This window comes from Ictalurus furcatus, chromosome 19, assembly GCF_023375685.1.
Source record: "Ictalurus furcatus strain D&B chromosome 19, Billie_1.0, whole genome shotgun sequence".
NCBI lineage: Eukaryota > Metazoa > Chordata > Actinopteri > Siluriformes > Ictaluridae > Ictalurus > Ictalurus furcatus.
The window spans coordinates 155,629-181,180 of record NC_071273.1 but is presented as its reverse complement, the minus strand read 5'-3'; the positions used below and the strand labels follow the sequence as shown (position 1 = coordinate 181,180).

At 40.3% G+C, this 25,552-nt stretch overlaps 1 protein-coding gene, 1 long non-coding RNA gene and 1 pseudogene across 2 annotated transcripts; 2 read left to right on the top strand and 1 right to left on the bottom strand.

The window, feature by feature from the left end:
* Nucleotides 1-4,104: 4,104 nt before the first annotated feature.
* LOC128623040 (kelch-like protein 10) lies at nt 4,105-8,075 on the bottom strand. Its single transcript, XM_053649897.1, has 2 exons — nt 5,726-8,075; nt 4,105-4,119 (listed from the first exon to the last, which is right to left on the bottom strand). The coding sequence occupies exon 1, from the start codon at nt 8,048-8,050 to the stop codon at nt 6,203-6,205; it is 1,848 nt and encodes a 615-aa protein (XP_053505872.1). The 5' UTR covers nt 8,051-8,075; the 3' UTR covers nt 4,105-4,119; nt 5,726-6,202.
* Nucleotides 8,042-9,195, top strand: LOC128623060 (uncharacterized). The gene is made up of 3 exons (XR_008388518.1): nt 8,042-8,294; nt 8,407-8,493; nt 8,749-9,195. It is a non-coding gene; the product is annotated as an uncharacterized LOC128623060 (long non-coding RNA).
* A 1,509-nt stretch (nt 9,196-10,704) lies between these two features.
* LOC128623683 (succinate receptor 1-like) lies at nt 10,705-24,476 on the top strand (annotated as a pseudogene).
* The last annotated feature ends 1,076 nt before the right edge of the window (nt 24,477-25,552 follow it).

The window sequence follows — 25,552 nt, the reverse complement described above, 5'->3', positions numbered from 1 at the left end:
ACCTTGTTTATAATCAATATTTGTCTCTACTGTATGTGTGTAGGCTGCGCGTCTAGTAGCAGATTTGTGTTTGGAGTACGAGGTTCTACGCTATCAAGCGATAAGATTTTATTTTGAATAACACTGGATACTGGTAATGTGTGTACAGCAAACAGACTTTTATTTATATCTGCAGAAATATGACCTAAAACATCATCAGATTTTCACACAAGTCCTAAAAGTAGATAAAGAGAACCCAGTTAAACAAATGAGACAAAAAGATTGTACTTGGTCATTTATTTATTAAGGAAAATGATCCAATATTACATATCTGATAGTGGCAAAAGTATGTGAACATCTAGGATTAGCAGTTAATCTTAAAGTGAAATTAGAGTCAGGTGTCTTCAATCAATGGGATGACGAAGAACAGGGATCTGTAAGAGTCTGATCTTCACAACATGTTTGTGCAAGTGTATCATGGCATGAACAAAGGAGATTTCTGAGGATCTCAGAAAAAGGGTTGTTAATGCTGATCAGTCTGGAAAAGATTACAAAACCATCTCTAAAGAGTCTGGACTCCACCAATACACAGACAGTTAGTTTGTGTACAAATGGAGGAAATTCATGACCATTGTTACTCTCCCCTGCAGTAGGGTCCAATAAAGATCTCCCCAAAATGAAGATATGTAATAGACCGCGAGGTCACAAAGGAACCCAGGGTAATTTCTAAGCAGCTAACATACCTCTCACATTGGCTAATATTCATGAGTCTACCATCAGGAGAACACTGAACAACAATGGTGTACATGGCAGGATTGCAAGGAGAAAGCCAGTGGTCTCAAAAAGAACAGTGCTGACCTTCCTCAGTCTGCTAAAGATCATGTGGACAAAACAGAAGGATGTTGGAAAAAATGTTTTGTGGATGGATGAGACAAAAATAGAATTTTTGGTTTAAATAAGAAGCGTTATGATTGAAGAAAGGAAAACACTGACTTCCAGCACACGAACCTCATCCCATCTGTGAAACATGCTGGTGGTAGTATCATGGTTTGGGCCTGTTTTGCTGCATCTGGACCAGGACGGCGATTTCTAAAGGGAAATATCAGGATATGTCTGTGAACTGAATCTCAAGAGAAAGTGGGTCATGCAGCAAGACAATGACCCTGAGCACATGTATCATTCCAAAGAATGATTAAAGAAGAATAAAGTTCATGTTCTGGAATGGCCAAGTCAAAGTCCTGACCTTAATACAGTAGAAATGTTGTGGAAGAACCTGAAGCAAGCAGTTCATGTGAGGAAACCCACCAACATCCTAGAGTTGAAGCTGTTCTGGACTGAGGAACGGGATAAAAATCCTTCAAGTCGATGTGCAGGACTGATCAACAGTTACCCCAAATGTTTATCTGTAGTTAGTGCTGCACAAGGAGCTCACACCGCTTACTGAAAGCAACGGTTCACATGCTTTTACCCCTCACAGATATGTAATACTGGATCATTTTTCTCAATAAATAACTGAGCAAGTATAATATTAATATATTATTATTGTTATATATTATCATAATATACCAGAGCTTGATGCAGAGCGAGCACTTTCGGCCCCTCATGAAGCATTTGGTGTTAAAGGATCGGTCTGCTCAGGTGGAGGAGATGGTTAACTACCTGAACAATCAGATCAGGCAAGTTGTTCCTAAATATCACAGTTTTCACGCTGACCTCACAGTTTTTAAGTTAGACTTTGTTCCAGACTGCTTAAATGATAGCTCATTTAAAAGCAATTAATTACACTACTTTTTGAGAAACAGGATATTTTATGAGCACCAACATGTTTTCATTTCACAAAAAACTTGCTTTATAAATGTCTCAGATTTGGCATCATGCATCTCTGAGATTACAACAGTCAGTAGAATATCAATAACATTCTATTTCATGATAAAACATTAATTCACATCAGTTTCATTTCTATAAATCACTTCTAACAAGTGATTTATAGAAATGAAACTGATGTGAATTAATGTTTTATTATTAGACATTGCTAGAAAGCAGCTTTACAGAAATCCAGAGAGAGCAAGAGTGCGAGGGGGCACGCAAAGGAGAGAGAGTGAGAGAACCCTTGGAGAGAGAGAGAGAATCCTAGGTGAGACAGAGACACACACACACACACACAGAGAGAGAGAGAGAGAGAGAATCCTAGGTGAGGGAGAGAGTGAGAAAGAGAGATAGAGAATCCTAGGTGAGACACAGAGAGAGAGAGAGAGAGAGAGAACCCTAGGTGAGGGAGAGAAAACCCTTCGAGACGAGAGATGGAGAGTGAGAGAGAATCCTAGGTGAGACAGAGAGTGAGAGATAGAGAGAGAATCCTAGGTGAGACAGAAAGTGAGGGAGAGAGAACCCTAAGTGAGAGAGAGAAAACCCTTGGAGAGCGGGAGAGAGAGAGAATCCTAGGTGAGACAGAGTGAGAGAGAGAATCCTAGGTGAGACAGAGTGAGAGAGAGAATCCTAGGTGAGACAGAGTGAGAGAGAGAATCCTAGGTGAGACAGAGTGAGAGAGAGAATCCTAGGTGAGACAGAGTGAGAGAGAGAATCCTAGGTGAGACAGAGTGAGAGAGAGAATCCTAGGTGAGACAGAGTGAGAGAGAGAATCATAGGTGAGACAGAGTGAGAGAGAGAATCATAGGTGAGACAGAGTGAGAGAGAGAATCATAGGTGAGACAGAGTGAGAGAGAGAGAAAACCCTTGGATGGACTGGACTTTAAAATATCCTTTAATACCAAAGATTAAAATGTTTTTTTTCCCTCAGACGAATCAGTTAAGCATCATGTTTAAACTAAAATACAAACTAAAATAAAAATGTCATATTTCCGTTATAATCAACATCACAAATACATTGATTTACACCCCATTTCTGTTTAAACGTTTCAAGGTCATTAACCAACTTGAAGTAAGTATTCAGTTCTTAGTGATCTTCTTAAACCCCTGAGGACTGAGACAACTTCACAAGGCTCACTGTCACACAGTTTCTCTTTACATGTCAGCCAAAAACACCACTGTACACCAAAAACACCAGTGCACACCAAAAACACCACCGTACACCAAAAACAGCATCGTACACCAAAAACACAGCATCAAGACTTTACATTTTACACACTGACTGTGTAACAGTTTCAGCTTCAGTTACAGCATGACTTTCAGCAGATCAGCTGTCTTACATTCTCTCTCTCTCTCTCTCTCTCTCTCTCTCTCTGTAAGTGTGTGTAGGAGATGTGTATATAGAGATCCAGACAGAACACTTGCCCCAGTTGTTGTTGAGGAGTGTCGGCCGTTACGCTGCAGCTCGGTCTGCAACACTGTCTGTACCTCTGCTCCAAAGTCCAACCTCCGCTCGTCTCCCCCCTCGTCCTCCTGTCCAGTGGCCCCACCCAAGAGCAGGACACACTCCAGGTCAGTGCACCACACTTACACAGACACACATCACACACACACGTATCTCACACACTCACACACATCACACACACACAGTCTGAGTGAAGTCATCACGCAGTTATCACACACTAATGAGACGCTGGACATTTCACTCTCGCTGGAACTCACACAAAAAGACAAGAACAAGAAAGAAAGAAAAGCAGTAAACAGTATGAATTATAAGCTGTGACACTGATCAGATTGTTTGTTTTCTACACTAGTTTCTAATACTTTCTTTCATTTTTTACCATGATCTTGTATACTTTTTAAATAATTTTTTACCCTCCCTCTCTTTCTCTCTCTCTCTCTCTCTCTCTCTCTCTCTCTCTCGTCTCTCTCTCGTCTCTCTCTCTCCATCTCTCCCGTCTCTCTCTCTCCCCCCCAGCCCGGTCATGTCTTGATGTCCCGGTCAGTGAGGACGTGTTTGAGGACAGGGAAAGTCCCTCCGCAGTTCGTTCTCCAGAGAGCAGCTTTACAGATTTTGTTCAGTACGAGGAGGCGGAGTCTGATGACCATGCCCCTCTCCAGTCCGATCCTAAACTCCAGCCTGGTTCTCTGGTTCTCCTGTGATGCAGCACTGCCTCGGGCACTTCCAGCACTTTCTGTGCAGACTGGTGGAGCTCTACATCACCCAGCGGGGGGGGGGGGGCTAACCATGGGGAGGCGGAGTTAACAGAGAGGCTGTGTGTATTTGAACAGAAGGAGTGTGTGTCTACGTTAACGGCTGCCAAAATGATTTTATTTAACCAGCGCATATTAAACAGAACATACTCTCACATTTGCATATTATTGTTTATTTGAAAGTTTTCTGATGATTATTCTGGATTTACTTTTTTATGTTTTTTTTATTTATATTACTGATTTATTTATTATTTGCTGTTTGTTATTACTAATCACAGTGTATAATTACTTATAGATGAATATCAACATCACCATCAACAATAATAATAATGAATATTAATATGATTATTAATGACGTGTGTGTGTGTGGTGATGGTGATGTCAGACAGCAGCGGTGTGACTCCGCCTCCTCGGTGGCTCGAGTCTCTGATGAACACCTGTTTCTCTGAGCTGGACTTCAGCATCCGCGCCGTCACCGTCTCCCTCCTCATGGACCTGGTGGGTCTGACGCAGTCCGTCACCATGGTGACAGAAGAACAGGTGGGCGTGGCCGACTCCACCCAGCCGATGAACCCGAGCCAGGGTCGTGTTGCCGTGGTGATCAGGCCACTGCTCACACAGGGGATGTTAAAGCACATCGCTGACAAAACCGACTTCTTCAAGGTGAAACGTTAATCTCGCTTCATTTCTTTCATCCCTCTCTCACGCTTTTCTCCTTCCTCTCTTTCCTTTTTTCTTTATCTGTCTCTCTTCCTCTTCTTTTCCTCGGTTTCTCCTGCTTTTTAGCAATTGTGTCCTACCTTTTTATTCCCCTACCATGACTTCTTTCTCTTTCATATTTATCATTTTTATTGTTCCTTTTTTGCTCTTTCTTTCTCTCCAATATTTTTTACATTTCTTTTCTTTTCACGTTTTTGTTTCGAACTTTTTCTGTCAGTCCCTCATGTAGTGTGTTTGTCTTTCACTTTTTTCCCCTCTTGATTTCTGCTTTTTATTCTTTCTATTTAATTTTCATTCATCTCTCATTCTCTCTCATTCTCTCGATCATCTCTCTCTCTCGCACACACACATATTCTCTCTCTATCATTCTCTCTCTCCCATCCTCTCTCTCACACACATTTTCTCTCTCTATCAGAATCTCTCTCCCATCCTCTCTCACACACACATTCTCTCTCTACCATTCTCTCTCTCTCATCCTCTCACACACACATTTTCTCTATCAGTCTCTCTCTCCCATCCTCTCTCACACACACATTCTCTCTCTCTCATCCTCTCACACATACATTTTCTCTCTCTATCAGTCTCTCTCTCCCATCCTCTCTCACACACACACATTCTCTCTCTCCCATCTTCTCTCTCACACACACATTCTCTGTCTCTCCTTTTCCTTTACTCTTTGTCATTATTTTATGTCCTTTTTTCCTAATCCATGTTTTTTCTCTTGTTTTATTGTAGTGTAATTGAACCTGGTGTGTTTATAGTATTATCCGAGAGTCTCTTGCTGTGGATCTGCTGGTATTAATGCTGCACTCCGTTGTACTCGAGCTCTGAAAGTACAGAACCAGTTTTCCGGCGTTCCGATCTAAAGGCGTTCTGGCTCAGAAATAATGGTGGATACTCTGACAAGGTCATATTTGAGTTTGATAAACATATTAATAAGACTTACATGAATTATTCCTGTGATGCACAGAGAGAAATGATGTATAATCATCGTCCCCTGTCTTCAACTTTGCTCGTAAATATGATCCGTTACAGTGATTTTATCAAATTAGTGAATTTGGGCTAAAATCAGCGGAATTACGTCACAAACCTGGACTTATGACACAAAAGCTACATGTCAACAAAGTCGAGTTTCATCACGTAGAAAATAACGTGAAGGGAATTCTGTTTAGCGTTGACCACATGAGCGCCGCCATGTCATTGTGATGTCAGGTATGTGTACGTGTGTGTGTGAGAGATCTCAGGACTGTTCTATCGCATGTCTCCATGAGGGACGTTGTGGTTTTATGAGTTTCAGTACAACGGCTTGCAGCATAAGAGGGGAAACAAAAGGCAAATTCAGTAGTTTGACTGCTTCAGAGTGGTTGATTTGATTCTTGAGAACAAAAGGATTCTGATGAAGGGAGAGGTTTATTTGTACGTCTCAGACATTGGCAGGAGTTGTGAGGTAGCCTCTGGTGCTCTGTGAGCTCTGAGGGACTCTGTAGGGATCGTCTCGGGGAGCAGCGTACTCTGCCATGTTGGGTAAACCAGACAGCACACAGCAGCTCAGAGCATGGCAAGAAATCCCCATGTTTTCGATTGCATGCCATTCAGAAGTCTGCTCATCATAACACTCCACTTCATCTATGATGGTAGTGCTGTTCTCTCCTCCAACAACGAACAGGAGATCGTCCAGCACCTCAATGCTGAAGTGGCTGCGCTGGTTGTTCATGGCTGGACCTTGTGTCCACACGTTGGTCTGAGGATTATACACCTCTACATCGCTTAGGTGATTAACACCATCATTTCCCCCGACAGCGTAAACCCATCCTCCGTACGCGACCACGCCCAGTCCACGCCTTCTGATCATCATGGGGGTGATGAGGGTCCACGCTCCCGTCTGAGGACTGTAATACTCCCCCGTGAACAAACACCCGCAAATGTCATACCCTCCACATATGTACACTTTGCCATTCAGCACTGTAGCGCTAGAGCTGCTCCTTCGTCCGTGCATTGGCGCAATCATGCACCACCGATCATTCTCAGGTTCATATCGCTCTACCGTATTCAGATGTTCGAAGCCATTAAATCCTCCCATTGCATAGATACGACTGTCCAGCACACACACGCTCACGTCACACCGGCAATAGTGCATGGGGTGCACCTGAGCCCAGATTCTGGTGATGGGGTCAAACCTTCTCACACTGCAGAGGAAATCCTCACTGTCGATTCCTCCGATACAGTACACGAAGCCGTTTAGATACACTGTCCCGTGATGGGCAGACGGTGGACTCTCATCGGTGCACGTGACGCATACCCAGCGTGCCGCTCGCGTATCATACGCTTTTATGGCATTGGTGCGATTCCTTTGGTACCAGCCACCGATGGCCAGCAGAACAGCGCTGGGCAGGCGGAGTCTCGTGAGATCAGAGCTGAGAGAAAGGCTTGGGTTGAGGTCATCGATGCCCATCAGAATGCTGGTGACGATCGGCTTACATGTCATGTCGTCCATCACTAAAACGTTGTTGCTCACATTGTTCATTAGGTAATCGTGCGTCAATAGCCCCAGACGCACCTTGGGCAGTAACACTCCTATGTGTGCTTTCCGTTTCCATGGCGCATGTTTGATCCACTGTAAGACGGCTTCAAACACCACGCTCTCCTGTTTCACATTCAGTTCATCCTTCTCGATGATCTCGCTCAGCTGCACGACCGTCAGGTCCAGGAAGTCCTCAGAGAGGCGCACCATCTCCTCAAAGTTGTGCAAGATAAACCGGAAGGCCTGCTGCTTCAACTTCTCGCAGAAGTAGGAGTGAGCAAAACGCCAGATGTTAACGCAGTTCTCGGGACATAGCTGAGCCTTCAGGAACGCGCAGCACTCGTTCACCAGGCTGCTCACCAACAGATAATCAGCAGCGATCAGCAGCTTACACACGTTTTTCTCTGTGATGTTAACACGTCTTATATACGCGTACTCCACGACCAGCTCCATTATCTCGGTGGAAACGTTAGGGATGCTGTACCTGAGCTTATCAGGAGGGTACCAGCCTTTGGTAAAGAGAACCATGAAGTATGGGCTGCAGCTGCACAGGATGTTCTTGTGCACATGGAACTCGGCGCCATCCACCATGATGACTACATCACAGAGCTTCTTCTCTAACCGCAGCTCATTGATGATGTTGCAAGACATCCCGTCCACCTTCCTCTGCATTCCCTTCTCTTCTTCTTGTTTACTCATTTTCTGTCCAGTTTTTATGCAAGTCAGAGCTACTGAATGTACAACTTTCATCTGAATGTGGATTGTGCTGATGCAGATCAGCTTTTCATCTCGCAATGTTCTGATTCCAAGGTTCCAATTCTAATTCTGTAACCAGTGATATATACAGGATGCAGTGAACCTGACAGAAACCTGCAGTTCAGGATCAGTCTCTGTGAAATGCTTTAAAAACAGCTATAAATCCTGCGCATGTCCAAAATGCACACGTCCAGCATAAAGAACCGTTTATTTTCCTGGAAAAAACCCACCTCCCAGGGTGAATTTCCCAAATGGAATTAATTCTACATTAAAATGATTAAATATTGATGATGATGATGAAATAGTTAATAATGGCTTTATATTTATTTATTTGTTTGTTTGTTTAATAGCTTTATAGAGAGAGAGAGAGAGAGAGAGAGAGATGTATGTTTATACAGATAAACATTAATTACTTTCCTCAACAAAACGCTGGAAAGGTAAAGTATTACTTGTCCACTTTAAGTAACCTTTTAAAACATTTAGCTGTTTTACACCAGAAATAAATTCTGCACTGATGAACACTGCTATAAATTTTGATGCCATGACATTTTAAATGAAATGCTAATAATGTTCTTTACTTAGTGTGGCCTACATGTTTTATTACAGATATCATTTTATTACAAAAAGTGTCATAGGATATTGTACATCATTACACTACACACTCTAAATAACACTTTTTTTTCCTGCTACAGAGAGAATTAAGGATGAAGATTTCTAACAAGTTAGATGAATAAATATTTGATTCAAAGAGAGGTGTAGAAAGGAACTATTTCTCACTGTTCTCTAAGAATCATGACCACATGTCTTGAAATTATTTATTGTGTTGTGGATAAAAAATGTCATAAAATAAACATAAGGGAGACCTAGCATCCAGCAAAGGGGAGAGGAAGGACTGACGACGGGCACCTAGACACATAGAAGCGGGATTAGGCAGACATTGACAAATTGGAATTACACTTTAAAGATCTTTAAGAGCAGTAGTAGTCAAAAAGAGATATACGAGCTGAGCTGAGGAGTGCTAATACACACACACACGCTCGTACAGTCAAGGGTGGGCAAGTAGACATAACACACACACTCTCCCTCTCACACACTTACTACAATAACTTTATAAGAATAATAAAAAGGAATATTAAGATATTTTAAGGGTAATATCTTATAATAATAATAATATATATACTCTTTATAAAAACCAGAATAATAGGATATATGGGACAGTAGAAGGGTAATATAATGATATTATGAAGTAGGAAGTACAGTAAACCGTGTTTTCAAGCAGTATAACTATATATAAAATAGAGATATAGAGCTAATATGAAAATAAATTATAAACTAGAAATGCAGGCTCGCAAGGAAGGCCTTAAATTTAAGAAAGAACCATGAGGAGCCATTTATAAGGGTGGCTGAGTCAAGCTGCCCCCCGCGAGATAACAATAAGACCAAGGTCACTCTAGATTGTTTAGTCTTGTCCACTTTCTATTTTACGGGTTATTCAAATTCTCTGGTTTCGATTCTCTGTGTAATTCAAAACTCTGGTTTCTGATTCTCTGTGTAATTCAAAACTCTGGTTTCTGATTCTCTGTGTAATTCAAAACTCTGGGTTCTGATTCTCTGTGTAATTCAAAACTCTGGTTTCTGATTCTCTGTGTAATTCAAAACTCTGGAATTTTATTTTCTGGGTTATTAGAAATGCCTGGGTTCTGATTTTATGTGTAAATTAAAACCCCTGGTTTCAATTCTATGTGTAAGTGAAATAGCCCTTTTCTGGAACATAAGAGTAAGGTAAATGAGCTCTTTTTTAACCCTATTGGTAGTGAGATCATAGTCTTCTTGAAACATATGGGTTATTTAGTGTGTAAATACAGTATAAATACTGGAGCTTAAGCTCAGGGTATTGGGATCACCTCTGAGAATTCTCATCGGTGTGGATCTCGTGTGGTGGAACGGAACAATAAAGCTGGACCCTTGCTTCTTCTCACTCACGGCTGGTGTATTTTTTTCTATCTCCAACTGGGCTCAGAGGTAGATGTGAGTATTGGCTTCTAAGTTGAATTTTAAATGTTTTTGGGTAATAGGCTAAATTTGAGCCAACAATTGCTATGGATTAAAATTAGATTATTTCCAGGGTGGAGCGGTTTCCCAGGAGGTTAAACCAGTGTTTATTAGAAATTTGGGTTATTCTTTTCCAGTTCAATAGTTTAATCTTTTTAACTGGCTACACTTTGATTCGTGACTATGATTTTTGTATATGCCCTAATAAACATGCTGATCTCATGCAATTGTGTCATGTCTCTTCACCTCTAAATGACACATTTTACACACACACACACCAGCCCAGATCCCTGAGAGAGAGAGAGAGAGAGAGAGAGAGAGAACAGCTTGTTCATATAAGAAAACAAAAATAAGCAACAGGTGTGCCATGTTAATTGCCCATTCCACCACAGTCCCTCTGCAGACTTCCGCTAAACCAAGTCCCCACCTGCTACAATAATTAACAATATAACAAACTTGACATACCTGGAATTCCTGAGCTAATGGGAAAAAAAACTGTACAACCTATTCATCCCAATCACTAGTTGTGACTCATTGTGAATTTTCATGACCTTCTGTTGATTTCAAATTTTAAATAAAAAAAACCTCAGAAAAAAATGGTCAGACTTTTCGACCCCACGGTATATGTTTATGTAAGACATTTAGACAAGTGCACATTTTTAATCTTAACGCCTGTAAACTTAGTAAGTTCACAGCAACTCTTTCAACACTGTCAAATACAACATTAATTCTAAATTGTGCAGTTTTGTTAATAAATGAAAACAATTTATGAATCAAAACAGGGTTGAAAGCTTAAAGAGAATTAAAGCCACACACCTGAGGTTATCTAAATAATTTGCTTCATACGAACTCTAATTATTTTTTATTATTTTGAGACCATAATTTCAGAGCAGATCAAATTAAAACAAAGCATCTACGGGAGTTCAAGAAATGTGGAATGTGGAAGCATATGTGACAGTACTGACTGAAGTTTATGCTTCACTTGTGTGTATAGAATATATGTGTGCGTATATACAAAGTAGACTAGATGGGCATGCGTTTTTATGGTGTGTCTCAGCTGGCATGGATTTAAATGCTGGTTAAAATTAAACCTAGTGTGCAACTGCATAAACCACTTCTAAATCTGAACTTTAATAGGGAAAATCTTATCCCTTGGGTAATACACGTCCATCTTTGGACCAAAATGGATTTGAAAATCACATTGCGTAGATTCTGTACATAACTCCTTTTACACCGTTCCACACACATTAGCACAGAGCATTTATTTATGCCCACAAAAATAGCATCAGAGCTCAAGAGTGAATTCTTTTAATCCGCCCAACAAAAAAGCATCATGCTAGTGCTATCCAGCAAATTACACCTGCAATAACATGAAAATAGAGCTCTTTATGTACAGTAATTATATATACACTAGTTTTTATGGCTGCTGGACAACTGTTCCAGTGTCATCGCTCCATTATTAGAAAGATATTACCTCTGGCCAATGTATGGTCTGGAATTTACTATTGGCTTCATCGGAAACCTAGTGCAGGTCCTAGGCTATATCTTTTGCCTCCCTGCTTGGAAATCCACAAACGTGTACCTGTTTAACCGGTCTGTGTCTGACCTCATCTTCCTGTGCACTTTACCTGAGCTGTCCTATAACTACGCTTACAACCAGAAGAAACTCAATACTTCACTATGCATGGTTAATCGCTACATCCTCCATGTGAACTTGTACTCTAGCATCCTTTTCATGATGTGGGTAAGTGTGGACCGGTTCTTGTTGCCATGTCACCCACAGCGAGAACACATCCTGTTGACACTCAAGGCCTCATTGTGCATCACCATACTGAACTGGATCTGGGTAAATGCTCAAATTGCTCCCCTCATAGACTCCATTATCCAGGACTTGCAGGACAATGGCTGGACAGTGTGTCGTGATTTTTTAAGCCTTGGAGTGGCCAGAGTTATTCTGATTTACAGCATAGTGCTCAACATAACTGGATATGTGATGCCCCTGGTGGGTTTGTTTCTATCATCACAACGCATGGTTTCTGTTCTCATGAAAAGAGAGGAAATGCATACGACATCCTTCCAAAGGCCAGTAAGAATCGTGGGGCTGTGGCAATCATGTTTCTGGTGCTCTACACACCCATCCATATAATGAGGATTGTGCGTATTGCCTCTCGGCTTCCTGAATTGTCACCGTGCATCGTAGACTAGATCAATTTGGTTTTCGCAGTGACACGGCCAATTGCATAGGCTCAGTGTCATCAACCCAGTATTTTACTTCATCATGACAGACAGCTTTAAAGAAGCACTGCAAGACAAGTGGAGGCATGCTAAAAGGATGCTAATGGCTGCACTACAGGCAAGTATGACCTATCAAGCAAAGACAGCACTGATAACAATTGCCTTGCTTTTAAATCTTACTGTTGTGAATATTTTTTTAACAGATGGGTGACAAATTAAAGCAAAAGCCAATATACAGTGTCTTAGTAGAACATTGCCAAAAACATTTTCAGTACACCTTGGTGTAGATTTTACAAAGTCTCTAGAACTGTACTGAAGCATTATTCTTCCAAAAGAGATTTACTTCATTTGTTTTGATGATTGTAGCAAGCAATGTCTAACACTGGCAGTTGCATTGAGATCTGATTACTGTGAAGACCATAGCATATGATTTACATTTTAATACTCATTAAACCATTCAGTAAGTCCCTGAGACCTGTGAATGGGGTGCTGTCTTTCTGAAAGAGACCACTCCCAGCAGGATAGTAATGTTTGATCATTGAAAATGTTTATCAGTCAGAAGAACTCTGTATTGAATGCAGTTTATTTCACATTAAGGAACTGATAAGATTTTAAAAACATTTTCTTAAAAATTTTCACCCCTCTGTATATATGTATATATTAAAGAAAGAGAATGGTAGTAAAATTGCAATGCAGCACAAAGTTTACAGAGAAATAGGATGTTTCAGAAAAAGAGTTCTTTATCAGTGTGTGATATCTGTACATTTATTAGTGAAGTTCATGGAAGTTACATTGTTCCGTTTTCTGTCTTGTGATTATATTCACTATATCTCATTATATTCTTTAACTTATAAAACAATTCCTATTACTGTCAATTTAAATGTTACAAATAGCCAAAATTAAAATACACATGTACTATAGAGTTATTTGCAGACATCTGCCTGTAGGTGGAGCTATTGTCTCAGCAGTAAAGTATTATTATTCCACTAGAACATGTGTACTGGCACCCTGTCCAGGGTGTACCCCGCCTTGTGCACAATGCTTCCTGGGATAGGCTCCAGGTTCCCAGTGACCCTGAAAAGGAGTAAGCGGTAGAAGATGGATGGATGGATAGAACATGTGTAGTTACTACTAAACTACGAATAAAAATATGGAGTTTCTTCAATATGATAGTGTTTTCAATAGTTATTTATATATTTTTTTCCTCCAGTGGAATCCTGTACAAGAAAGCGATAAAAATAATAAAATAAGCACTACTAGTTAATAAAAAACTGGAACAACAAACATTAAAAAGTACATTTCTAAAACAAATTTTGTGAAATGAAATAAAGCTTATGTATAGTAAAATTTGCAATTAACCCTGCAAGGAATTGACCTTGTTGAGCTTTGTGAAAGCTACATGGCATTTCAAATATTTTACCATTTTGTTCTGTCGTTGTTGTGTTTGCATTTCTAACTACAACTTTATTCTCTACACACAAGGAACAAAATGGAAGCACTTGTTTTTCAATGACCTCTAAACCACTTCATCCTTGCTGCCCTCTGTTTCTGTGATATTCATGATGGAATTGGCATTAAAACAACTCATTCCAGTCAGACACCATTTGTAATTCTTGGTGTGTGCAAGCAGAAGCTTCATTCATGGTGTTTGAACAGGCAGAGTACCAAAGCAGTGCATTCAGGTCCTCAGAGGGTCTGTCAAGAACAAGACCACAGTAATAATCTGTTACATTTTCACTGGCCATGCACACAGTAAACAGGGACATCAACTATCTTAATGGGTCGGAATGGTTTAAACTCTGGTGCTCCAGAAAACAGTATGTGGTTTATCCCAAATGTGTGGATATCTTCCACCATAGTTTGACACAATATGTATCAGGTCTAAAAGCTGCCTTCTGGAGAAAAAGCTACATACCTGTATAGTGAAGACAATCTTGAGAATCAACATCACATCACCTTGCACTAGAATGATCAACAATACTGTCAGTATTGGCTCCATATGCAAATATTGAATATAAACAGTGAATTTTGGTTTGGTTGTGACTGATAAAACACTGCATGCTGAGGGGGAGCACCAAATATATATTATATATATATATATATATATATATATAACCTTTATGTGGATGCAAAAGTGTGACATAATGGTGTTGTGAGGAGAAACAGACTGTATATGCTAATTTGAGGCTGTTCTGAGCATTCATGATTCCCAGGGGATTAGAAAATCCTGTGCCTATAGGCAGGAACCTACACACAGAATACCTCCCCACCCTGCCACTCATGAACCAATGTAGCCTTGACCGCCCCATTCCACAACTTGTATGACAAACCATATTTTCCTCTCGATACATTTTTTAATGAGATTGAATAACTGGCTATATATAGCCACTGTTGGAAAGGGGTCAAATATGCACAATATGCTGGAAAAGAAAAGAATGTGCAGGACCTGTAGAACAGTGGGCAGTTTAACTGCTCAGGACAAACAAGCGACTCATGAACAACTATCACAAAACAGAAAAACAGTCGTGGATCATCCAGGTAACCACACACAGTATTAAGAATCAAGGGTATGTAAAATTTTAAACGGGATAATTTTGATAAATTCAGCTATTATCTTGTCTTGTGGACTATATGTTCTGTGAAATAGCTTATTCAGGACAGAACTAAATATAAAACAACATTGGATTTTTATGATCCGTCTTATTTTGTTAACATTATTACGTTTTAGCAGATATTGCAAGGGGTATGTAAACTTTTGGGCACAACTGAATATATGTATATTTATTTCGGCTTAGTGGTTAGTACGTCTGCCTGGCACCTCTGGGGTTTTCTGCACAAAACCTATTTTCTATAGAAAACCTTGCATACACATGTTTACGCTGTTTATGATTCGCAGAAATCACAATTTTCTTGAAAATGTACGCAGGTAAATCAGCCTCTTCTCCCATCCCGTTATTGACTACAAATATCCTTCAATGCTCGATGCAGATTACCTCAGGCATATTTTATTTCATTGTTGTCCCATTCGTTGTGTGAGGTGGTGTTGAAATGGCAGAGAAAAATAAAAAAAAATACTTCATTTTTGTATGTGACATGAAAGTGGTTGGAGTTGGACAAAAAGGTCCAATTAATGCTTCTGAACTTATACCTAAAAGGGGCCAGCAGGTAAAATACCAGTGACATTAAAAGAGCTTTTTAAAACCTGCACCCACACCAGCCCTTACTGATTAAGATTGGACACACCTGCTCTAAGACCATCTGCAGAGACAAGGGACTGCATTGTCCTTCTGCAAATAAAATGGTATGATAATGTGGACTCCACACAATGCTAAAAGCACTGTTTATTGCACAGATAGATGACCGTGGCTTGTTGTCCTTAACCACATCGATTTTTCCACCAAAGGTATCAGTTACTTGATTAAAGAATGTAATACAGTCCCCTCCAAAACTATTGGAACTAATTCATTTGTTTGTGCTCTATACCAAAGACATTTGACACTGACTGTTCTGGGGTTTTTCTTCACAACTCTCACAATGTTTCTGCCATCAGCTGCTGCTGTTGTGTACAAGATGACTGAATAAGCCTGCATGAGATCATCGAATGTGCTTAATTTTTGCATTTACTGTGGCATTACCAAAAGGAGGGAAACGTTTATCTAAATTTAGTAAATCCAACTACGCCACCCTGGGGGAGAACCAGGGAAATATTCCTAAATAAAGGCATACAAGTTTTACCTAATGGGGCAAAGAACATGAGAGTACGAATATATAGAGACATGAGTACGAATATAAAAACTACATTTTATTATGACACTTAAGCATCGTTAAAACTAACATATAAATAGAAAATCGCTCTCCAATGAATCACAATAAGGATTTTAAAACGAAGCACTTCTCTAGGCCCAGGCTTAGCAGGAACAAGGCAGGCCAGCTACAGCTCAGGAGGTCATCCAAACCCACCTCAAGTCACACCAAAATCATCAAACACTACCTACACCATAAGGAAGTGGTTGTGTTGGCACACTGAGCATGCTGTGAGGCACACACCACCAAATAAATGCAGCTAGCCTCCCCTGTCCCACCAAGACTCACCGGCTCCTGGAGAGATAGAAAACACCCGTTAACCCCAACTTACACAAACACTAAACAATAAACAAAGAAAGACAAATATTACAGACACTGCGGTGTGGTGGCGCTAACACCACCACATGAAATGGAGGAAGTTAACAGCACCCAAGCAGAACCAGAATTATGGTAAACAATACAAAATGGAAAATATAGCCACTATAGCATGGAGACAATAAGGCATAGCATACACCTCATCAATAGTAAGGTGGTTATATGGGAAAACAAACCTGATAGAACAGGTTTGAACCTGGAAAACACCGATTTACCAATTAGTGTCTCACACTACATGTGGTTACAGAACATAAACTAAACATACATCCTAAACTAAAGTCAACAAAAATAGCAACAAAACAGACACTAGCACAACAAAAAATAGTAAAAGAAAAGACTGGTGCAAAACAATAAGTAAAACAAAGAAAATAACGGTAAAGCAACACAATTGAGAAAATGACCGTAAAGCAAAACAATGAAGTAAAACAAAACAAGAAACCGATCAAGCAAAACAGGAGCGGAGTCACATGTAGCGTATTCGGCTAGAGATTGGCCTTAGAAAAGATTTAGATGCTCAATTCACCACTCTCACCTTAACACAAAGATCAAAGTCAAACTAAATCTACCAAGTCCCAATGTCAAAAGGGAGAGGTGCACTTACCATTGGGTTGAACAAACACCAGACAGGAAGTGGTATGATTACTCACAGGTACCGCGGCTCGACATACATATCCGGTTCCGGTGACAGGGTACGCTGGCGTGTTTTGCTGCCGCTGCTGTTACCGTTTGGTTTGTTTTTGTTTGTTATTTTAAGTCATATTTTTTTAAATAACTGCAAGTTTTTTAAGTTATATTGTTTTTAGTGCCGTTACGATTGCGATGTGGTGGTGCCATATATTATATTTTGGACCGTAGTTTTTATTTCTGTGCTCCACCTGGAATAACCTGCAGCATGTAACTCTGAATCAACACCTCGTTTCGGCTACGTGTGTGGATTGTTAGACTTTGTGCTCGCTGTGCACTACGGAGTTTCAATCGCTCTGGCCTTGTGAGTGTGCATTCAACGACCATGGCCCTAAGGTACACTTCACGCTAGTTTTGGAATTTAAAACAGATCTCTTATTGCTTAGCCAAAGACTCTTATAAACTCTGTCGAGATGCTGGATTGCTACATCCTAAGCGATATATCCATCGGGGTTTGAGGCGCAGTCTTGCTGTCTCATCCTCTCCTAACATCTATGTCCCCATCTGTCGACGTAAGGCCAACAAACTGCTCCATACTGGTGTTGATCACAGTAATTTAATATCGGTTCCCCGCGTGGAGATTAAACCACCGTCGTCTCCACTTCAGAGCCAAGCTTATGCCGCATTATTCAATGTGCGGTCCGTGAATAACAAGGCGCTGCTTTTATCAGATTTTCTTACAGATAAAAAGCTGGACCTGTTGTTTTTAACCGTAACCTGGCATAAAGAAAATTATGTACTCCTGTTTATCCAGATCACTCCAGCGGGCTTTGGAGTATTAGATCTCCTGAGGCTATCTGGCAGAGGCGGGGGCATTATTGTGGTTTACAACCTGAACTTCAACACAAGCTCTATGTCTGTTCCCCAGTTTTCATCATTTGAATGCTTGGTCTTGAGTATTTCTGCTCCTATATCTACCATCATTGCTACAGTCTATAAACCACCTAAGGCTAAGGCACATGCAGCTTTTATGTCAGAGTTTGCTGACTTCCTGTCAATGTTGAGTATGAAGTTTTTTTTGATCAAGGTTTCTTTATTAACATTTTTCAAATTAAACGTACAACACCAACCAAACAGACAGAACAACCCCCACCCGTGCCAGACACAGAACATACACATTACATATTATAAAGCCAGACCACCAGAGAAGAGAGCAAAAGAAACAAAATTATAGACAATGATCACATAACAATACTGTCAGCATCCACGTCTCTGACAAAGAACAGAAAAGGTTGCCAGATTCTGTAAAATTTCCCAGTCGCCCCCTTGACAGTGTACCTAATCTTTTCCAACTTAAGATGAGACATGACTTCCCTGACCCAGTGACCATACACTGGTGGAGCAGGATCCTTCCATCTAAACAATATTAATCTCCTGGCCAGGACAGTGCAGAAGGACATCATGCTGGTCTCGCACCATTTAAAAGGGTTAGGGTTAGGTTTTGGTAAGAATACAATGATCCCCCCTATCACAGTTCATTGCGTGGTGGAATAGGGGACCAAGGAAGGTGCACGGGCCGGCGCTTGTTAAGCATAGATATTGTTCATGCAGCAGACCCCGGCTTGGCGTCTGGTGATTTAACAAATCTAATCGAGTCTAACCCGATTAGGTTTTATAGTTGGTGGGTCACGAGCTAGTTCTCAATGGGCTGTGGAGATGGTATTCAGTTGGAGGTGGTAATTAGTTGTCTGGGGCTAAGATGTTTGTCCCGTTTGAGGCTTCGCTGCTGACATTTGGCTGTAACTCCACCTGAAGTTGGGCTTTTCTTCTTTTATTCACAGTTGGGTGTAGAGTGAGGCTTTTCCTGATGATATTTGGCTGTAGTTCTACCCGAACTTGTGCTTTCTTCTTTATCTGTAGTTGAGTGTAGAAGTGGTTGGGGCCCAAGCTGTTTCTTCTGATTCAGGCTTTGATGATGGTGTTGGCCCTGACTTTATGATTTATTTATTTTATGCGGGTCCGTTTTCCTCTGTCTTATGATTTTAAGAATTGTTACATTTAATGCAAGAGGACTTTTAAATGTAAAAAAAAATTGAAAAAGTGAAAGAAATGTGTAAAAGGGAAGATGTGATTTATTACAAGAAACTAACTGGAGAGATGGGTATATAAGTGAAATAAGGAAAAGATGGAATGGGGAAATATTTTATAACAATGGCGATGATAAGTTTGGCAGAGGAGTAGCAATTCTAATAAAAGAAAATAGAGACATAAAATGTAAAATAGTGTATAAGGACACATTTGGGAAATGTATGGCGGTAGAGATAGAATATGAAGAGAGGAAAGTGTTGGTGGTCAATGTACATGCACCAACAGGGGAGCAGGAAAAGAGAGAGTATTTTAAGTTTTTAAGGGATCAATCAAGTTATTATAATGTGGGATTTTAATACAGTGTTTAGTAAATTGGATATGGCTGAGGGAATGGTTTTTAAAAATGACAGGAAGAAAAGAGCTTGATGATCAACCATGCTCTGTAGTGAAGGACATGGGATTTCAGCGACTGGTAAAACTCCTTGAGCCTCGCTACACTTTACCGAGTCGGCGTTATTTCACATTCGTCTGCTTACCGGAGTTATACAACCGTATGGCAGATCATATTCACGAGCTTCTTCATAACCACTCCGCGATGAACTTCACCACAGATGTTTGGTCTTCAGATGTAAGCCTGACGAGTATGCTTAATCTCACTGCTCAGTGGCTCCACTGTGATTTTAAACTTAAAGTCTTGCTTCATGCACAAGAACTTCCCGGTTCTCACACTTCATAAGAAGCACCTGCATCGCGTTGTAAATCGCGCTGCTCGCAGGTGAACTCTCGCGATACTCCTGGGCAGAACGGGAACTCACATTCCTGCTTCTTAAAGGGCCAGCGGAACATTTTATCCCTAGATGAGAAGGACATCTGTGCACACTGCATGGACAATACACTTAATTAAGCGCTTTAATAGCCAGTTTCACAATTGGAAGGTTGTCTTCTTTTTCACCTGGTTATTTATATATAAAAATATAAAGTATTTAGCATGTTTGTATTTAGGTACTTCTGTTTCTAAATAAATAAGCATTATGTCATCAAATCACAAGTCTGTTTTGATTTAATGGTCAGAAGCTGTACTAAATGACGAATAACCTAAAATCACAAACCTGATACTTGTAAATAAAATCATTTCATATATGCAATTTATTAGATCCTTAAAGTAAAAAGACAGCTAAATAGTGAAAAACATAATAATTGTTGGATTTATACGAATGAATGACAATAACTTGCTAATAGTCCATCATCTGAATCTTTCTAATGGGCATGTGCTCCAGTCAGTGTTGTTCATGGGGAATTTATTCTACAACTTCTACAGTTGTAGTGAACTTCTACAGTGAAAAAACCCAATCCTTTAAAAATCAGTTAATGAAGCTGAGGCCCGAAGGCGGGTCGCTGGCATAGAAAGTCTGCTGTTACCGCTGCAAGTACCAGAAGTCACTGACTGCAAAACTGTGTTTACAAGAAGAGTCACTGCAGTCATCAAAGTCGATGGGATAGAGATCTGCTGGGCTAGCGGTGTGGATGAAAGGGCTCTTGCTTCATTTTGTGCTTATTTTGTCTTCAATTCAACATATCCATCTCATTTGAAGAACACTCTGATTTTTCTTCAGCAATATGTATTGAAACTTACTGTGGATGGTGACAAGCCTCTACCTACTACAGTTACCAGAGTAATCAACCTCTTACAGTAATATCTGCCAAAAATGCCTCGCCTATTCTGTTGTCCTAAATGCTCTCGGAGAGCGATTGTCAAATTAATCCAGCACATTGGTCTCATTCGTGCACATGAGGCAAATTTTTCAATAACTTGTGGTCTTAATGACTGTCAGAGGACCTTTTCAAAGTATGAGTCCTTTAGATGTCATATTTACAAAAAGCATAAACACACTGTGTTACAACAGACTATGGCTGATGATCCTCAGCATCTGCTTGAGGAAGTTGAGGAAGAATGTCATAATGACGATGGTGCTTTTGAAGTTTGCAATCCCCTCGGGTCTAAACGTAACAAGCAAAAACTGTGTGCAATCTACTATACAATTGGAAATATGGGTACAAAGTATTGCTCTCAGTTAAAACATTCATTTAGCTTTACTTCCTTTTGTTATCATTGTTATTCATACTGTGTGAAATGTGAGGATGAGTGGACTGTCCTCTCACCAGGTGAGGAGGTTGATTACCAGGCACTAGATATATACAATGTTGTTGACAAATTACTTATTAGCACTAGGTATTCTTGCTGAAGATAAAACAGCCCCACGTTATATTGATTTTACTCCTCACCCTTTAATCTATCTTTCTTCTCCTTCTTCTCCTTATTATTATTATTATTATTATTATTATTATTAGAGTAGTAGCCTAGTAGTATTCATCTTAGCATAGGATTAGGAAGTGATTTCTAAAAACTATCAATCGAAAAAATGAATTAAACTGAATCCTAAAATGGACTGGGAGCCAGTGAAGCGATGCTAAAATTGGGGTGACACAATCAAATTTCTTTGCCCTGCAGCTGCATTCTGAACCATCTGAAGATGAGCCAGAGAAGACTGAGGAAGACCCAAGTATAATGGATTACAGTAATCTAAGCGAGAAGTAATAAAAGCATGAATAACCTTCTCCAAATCCTGGAAAAACAAAAATGTTTTGAGTTTTGAAATAATCCGTAGTAGATAAAAACTAGTCTTAACGACCGAATTTATCTGCTTGGTTAAGCATAATTCTGAGTCCAGAATGAAGCCAAGTTTCCGAACCTGGGAAGAAATTGAGGGAAAGTGTTTATGGAGCTCATTAATGAGACCATCTCTCAATCTCACGGGGCCAAAAACAATTATTTCAGTTTTGTCTTCATTAAGTCAGAGGAAATTATTTGTCAACCATTTTTTAATGTCATCCAGACAGTCCAACAATGGCTGAATGGAGTCACCAGCTTTCAAAGGAATGTACAACTGGGTATCATGAGCATATAAATGAAAAGAGACATTGTGAGCCCTAATAATATTCCCCAACGGCCGCATATATAAATAAAATGAAGTGGGCCCAAAATGGAGCCTTGAGGAACACCACTAATAATAGGACTAGAAGAAGAGCAGAAATTACCCAACGCTACCGAGAAAGACCTGTCCTTAAGATATGAGCTGAGCCATTGTAGGGGGGTACCCTTGATACCAAACAGATGCTCTAAGCGCCAGAGAAGTATGTTATGGTCTACAGTATCAAAGGCAGCTGTAAGATCTAGTAGCATCAACACAGTATTTTCACCAGCATCCACTGTTAGTAAAATGTCATTGGACGCTTTTAACAAAGCAGACTCCGTGCTATGAAAAGCAGTGAAACCAGATTGTAAAGGTTCAAATAACATAGCTGAGTTTAAAAACAGGAGCAATTGAGATTGTACCACTTTCTCTAGCAGCTTTGACAGAAATTGTAGCTTAGAGACAGGCCGATAATTATTAAGGCAACCTTCATCCAAACCCTGTTTCTTAAGCAAAGGTTGAACAATAGCATGCTTAAAACAATTTGGGACCACCCCTGCATCCAGAGAAGAATTTATCAACACTTGGATACTGGGGCCAATTTCAGAAAAGGTTGCTTTCATAAGCACAGCGGGAACAACATCAAGTGGCGTGGATGATATTTTCATCTGGTTAACCAGATCACACAGTTCCTTTAGAGAAACGTGTTCAAATTGATCAATTGAAACCGGTAAAGCCAGTGAATTCAGGGACAGGTCTGATAAATGCCAAGTGAAGGAAGAACGAATGGTAATTACTTTATCAGCAAAAAAATTAAAAAACTTCTCACAAAGTTCAGCCGAGGGTTCCCCATGGAATTGGCAACTCGGATTAATAATTGAATTTATCGTGGTGAATAAGATCTTTGGTCAATGACAGTGTGTAGCAATTAAGTCAGAGAAATACCTAGACCTAGCTGACTTTGCTGCACTCTGAAACGTAAACAAACAATCTTTAAAAATCTGGAAGGACACCGTTAACTGATCATACTTCCATCTCCGCTCAGCTCTACGACAAGCCTGTCTGAGAGAACGAGAATTATCGTCCAGCCAGTAATAAGATTTACGATTTGGTTGCTTCAGCTTAAAAGGGGCAATGGAGTCTAAATTATTGGAGCAAAATGTATAAAATAAGGCAATCAAATCATCAGGGCCAAAAGAAGACTCTGCAGCACTCAAGATAGATGTTTCAACATCATTAGCTAGAAAACTTTCACTAAACTGAGAGGCAGTGAGTGAATTAATACAACGAGAATAATATCCTGAAGGCCTAGTCATAGGTTGATCATAGCTTGTGATCAGAGAAGGAAGCATCTTCAATATTAACATCATCAACAGCGGTTCCATATGACAATATAAGGTCTAGTGTATGACCAAGGACATGAGTTGCCTGATTTATGTGTTGAATAAAACCAAAGGAATCCAAGATATTACAAAATTCAGTAACCAAGGGTCGACCAGGGCAGCAGACATGCACATTAAAATCACCCAATAATAACAAACGATCATACAACGGAACAATAGAAGTTAAAAAATCACCAAAATCACTTAAAAAGGCATTGCGTGGAAGAGGTCGACTCTAACGCAACACACTGCACCTCAAACGACGAGTAACTCCCAACAGAAACTCTCCGATTGTTCAGTGACTGTTTAAAAACCCTAGCAACCCCACCGCCCTTACCAGAAGGCCTTGGAGTACTAATAAAACAACAGTTTGGTGGACAGAGTTCCTCGAAGACTGTTGACTCACCAGGACTAACCCAGGTCTCTGTCAGAAATAAAATATCCAGGTTATGTCTGGTAGAAAAGTCATTTAAAATGAAAGTTTTGTTGCACATGGACCTAGTGTTAACCAGGGCCATCTCCATAGGAGACTGAGGTAGCGAGGTCCGATCCGGTGAAACGAATTCCAGTTGTCGGAGATTTAAACAGTTCACTCTTCTCTGGCGAATCCGTAATCATGGAGGAGCAGAACAATTAGACGAGTGTAGGAAGTCCGGGAAAATAGGCAGATGAAAAACATATCTGTAATCCCATGACCGCTGTGTCAAGTGGAGCCCTTCCAAGCTTAAGAGAAACTCAATCGATTGTATGGAGGAAGCAATTGTCCGTCTGATTCTCACCCGAACACCAGCACGATTCCCTCTCTTCCTGCGGCACTTCCTTAGAGGAGGAAAGCAGCAAGGTAGCCGGCGAGCGCACTCCACCGTGGGTCGGCTGGACGAGGATTGAAAACGAGAATACAGAGTAGGACAACATCGCAGATGAGCTCCCATATGGCTTCTGATGTTAAGCAAAGCTTGACGATTGTAGGTCAATACTGTATCTACATGATACCAGTGTGACACGATACACAGTAAAAACAGCAGAGATGCCAGACGAACAGACAAAACAGATAGAACAAACTGTAATAGATGGGAAAGATAACAGAGACGGCATGCCGACAGGTACGCTGGCGCCATCTTGGAAAAAAAAAGTGTGCGTTATAACCGTTTATTGCACAGGTAGTTCCAGTCAGTTTGATCACCGTGATCATTTCTAAATCAATGCGCAGCCTACATGCACACACACACACATGCATGCACAAACACACACACACGCACAGACACTCGAGCATACAGAGACACTCGTGAACACACATTCATACGCACAGACACTTCTTGCCAGCGCTGTCTGCAACTTTAACAATAAAAATAGCTTTGCTGGTGAAAAGCTACATTATATTTCTCAGCAACGAGGTGGAACCATCCATGTTTATGAAGTAATTCAACTCTCAGTTTTACTACACTACTGCTGCGCAACACTGACTATGTTTACATGGACAGCAGTAATCTAATTATTGACCTTACTCTGAGTAAGATAATATTGTGATTAAGGTGTTTACATGAGTCGCTTTTAGAATACTCCTGTCATGTTCCCGTTTTACATGTTTTAGAACATAATTAGATTAACAGCCTGCGTCATTACGTCACCGCGCCACGCCATCTGACGTCCCTCCAAAATTTCACGTATCAACATACAGTTCGTCTTCTTTATGGTACAGTATACAGTTTTGGGTGTTTTTATTTAATTTTTTTTTAACGAACGCTTTAAGTGCAGTTAATTATTTGTCATGCTGTGCGTGCAAATAGACAACTGCTTGAAGCCGTGGGCTGCGTCCCAAACCGCGCACTTACCGTCTATATAGTAGCTGAGATAGATGTATTTTCCCCACTACAGGCCTATAGTAGGCAAGTATGCATTTTGGGACGTAGCCGCGCTCTCTTGTTCACCGAAAAATGTTGAGCACTGCCGTGTGTGTACGTGTC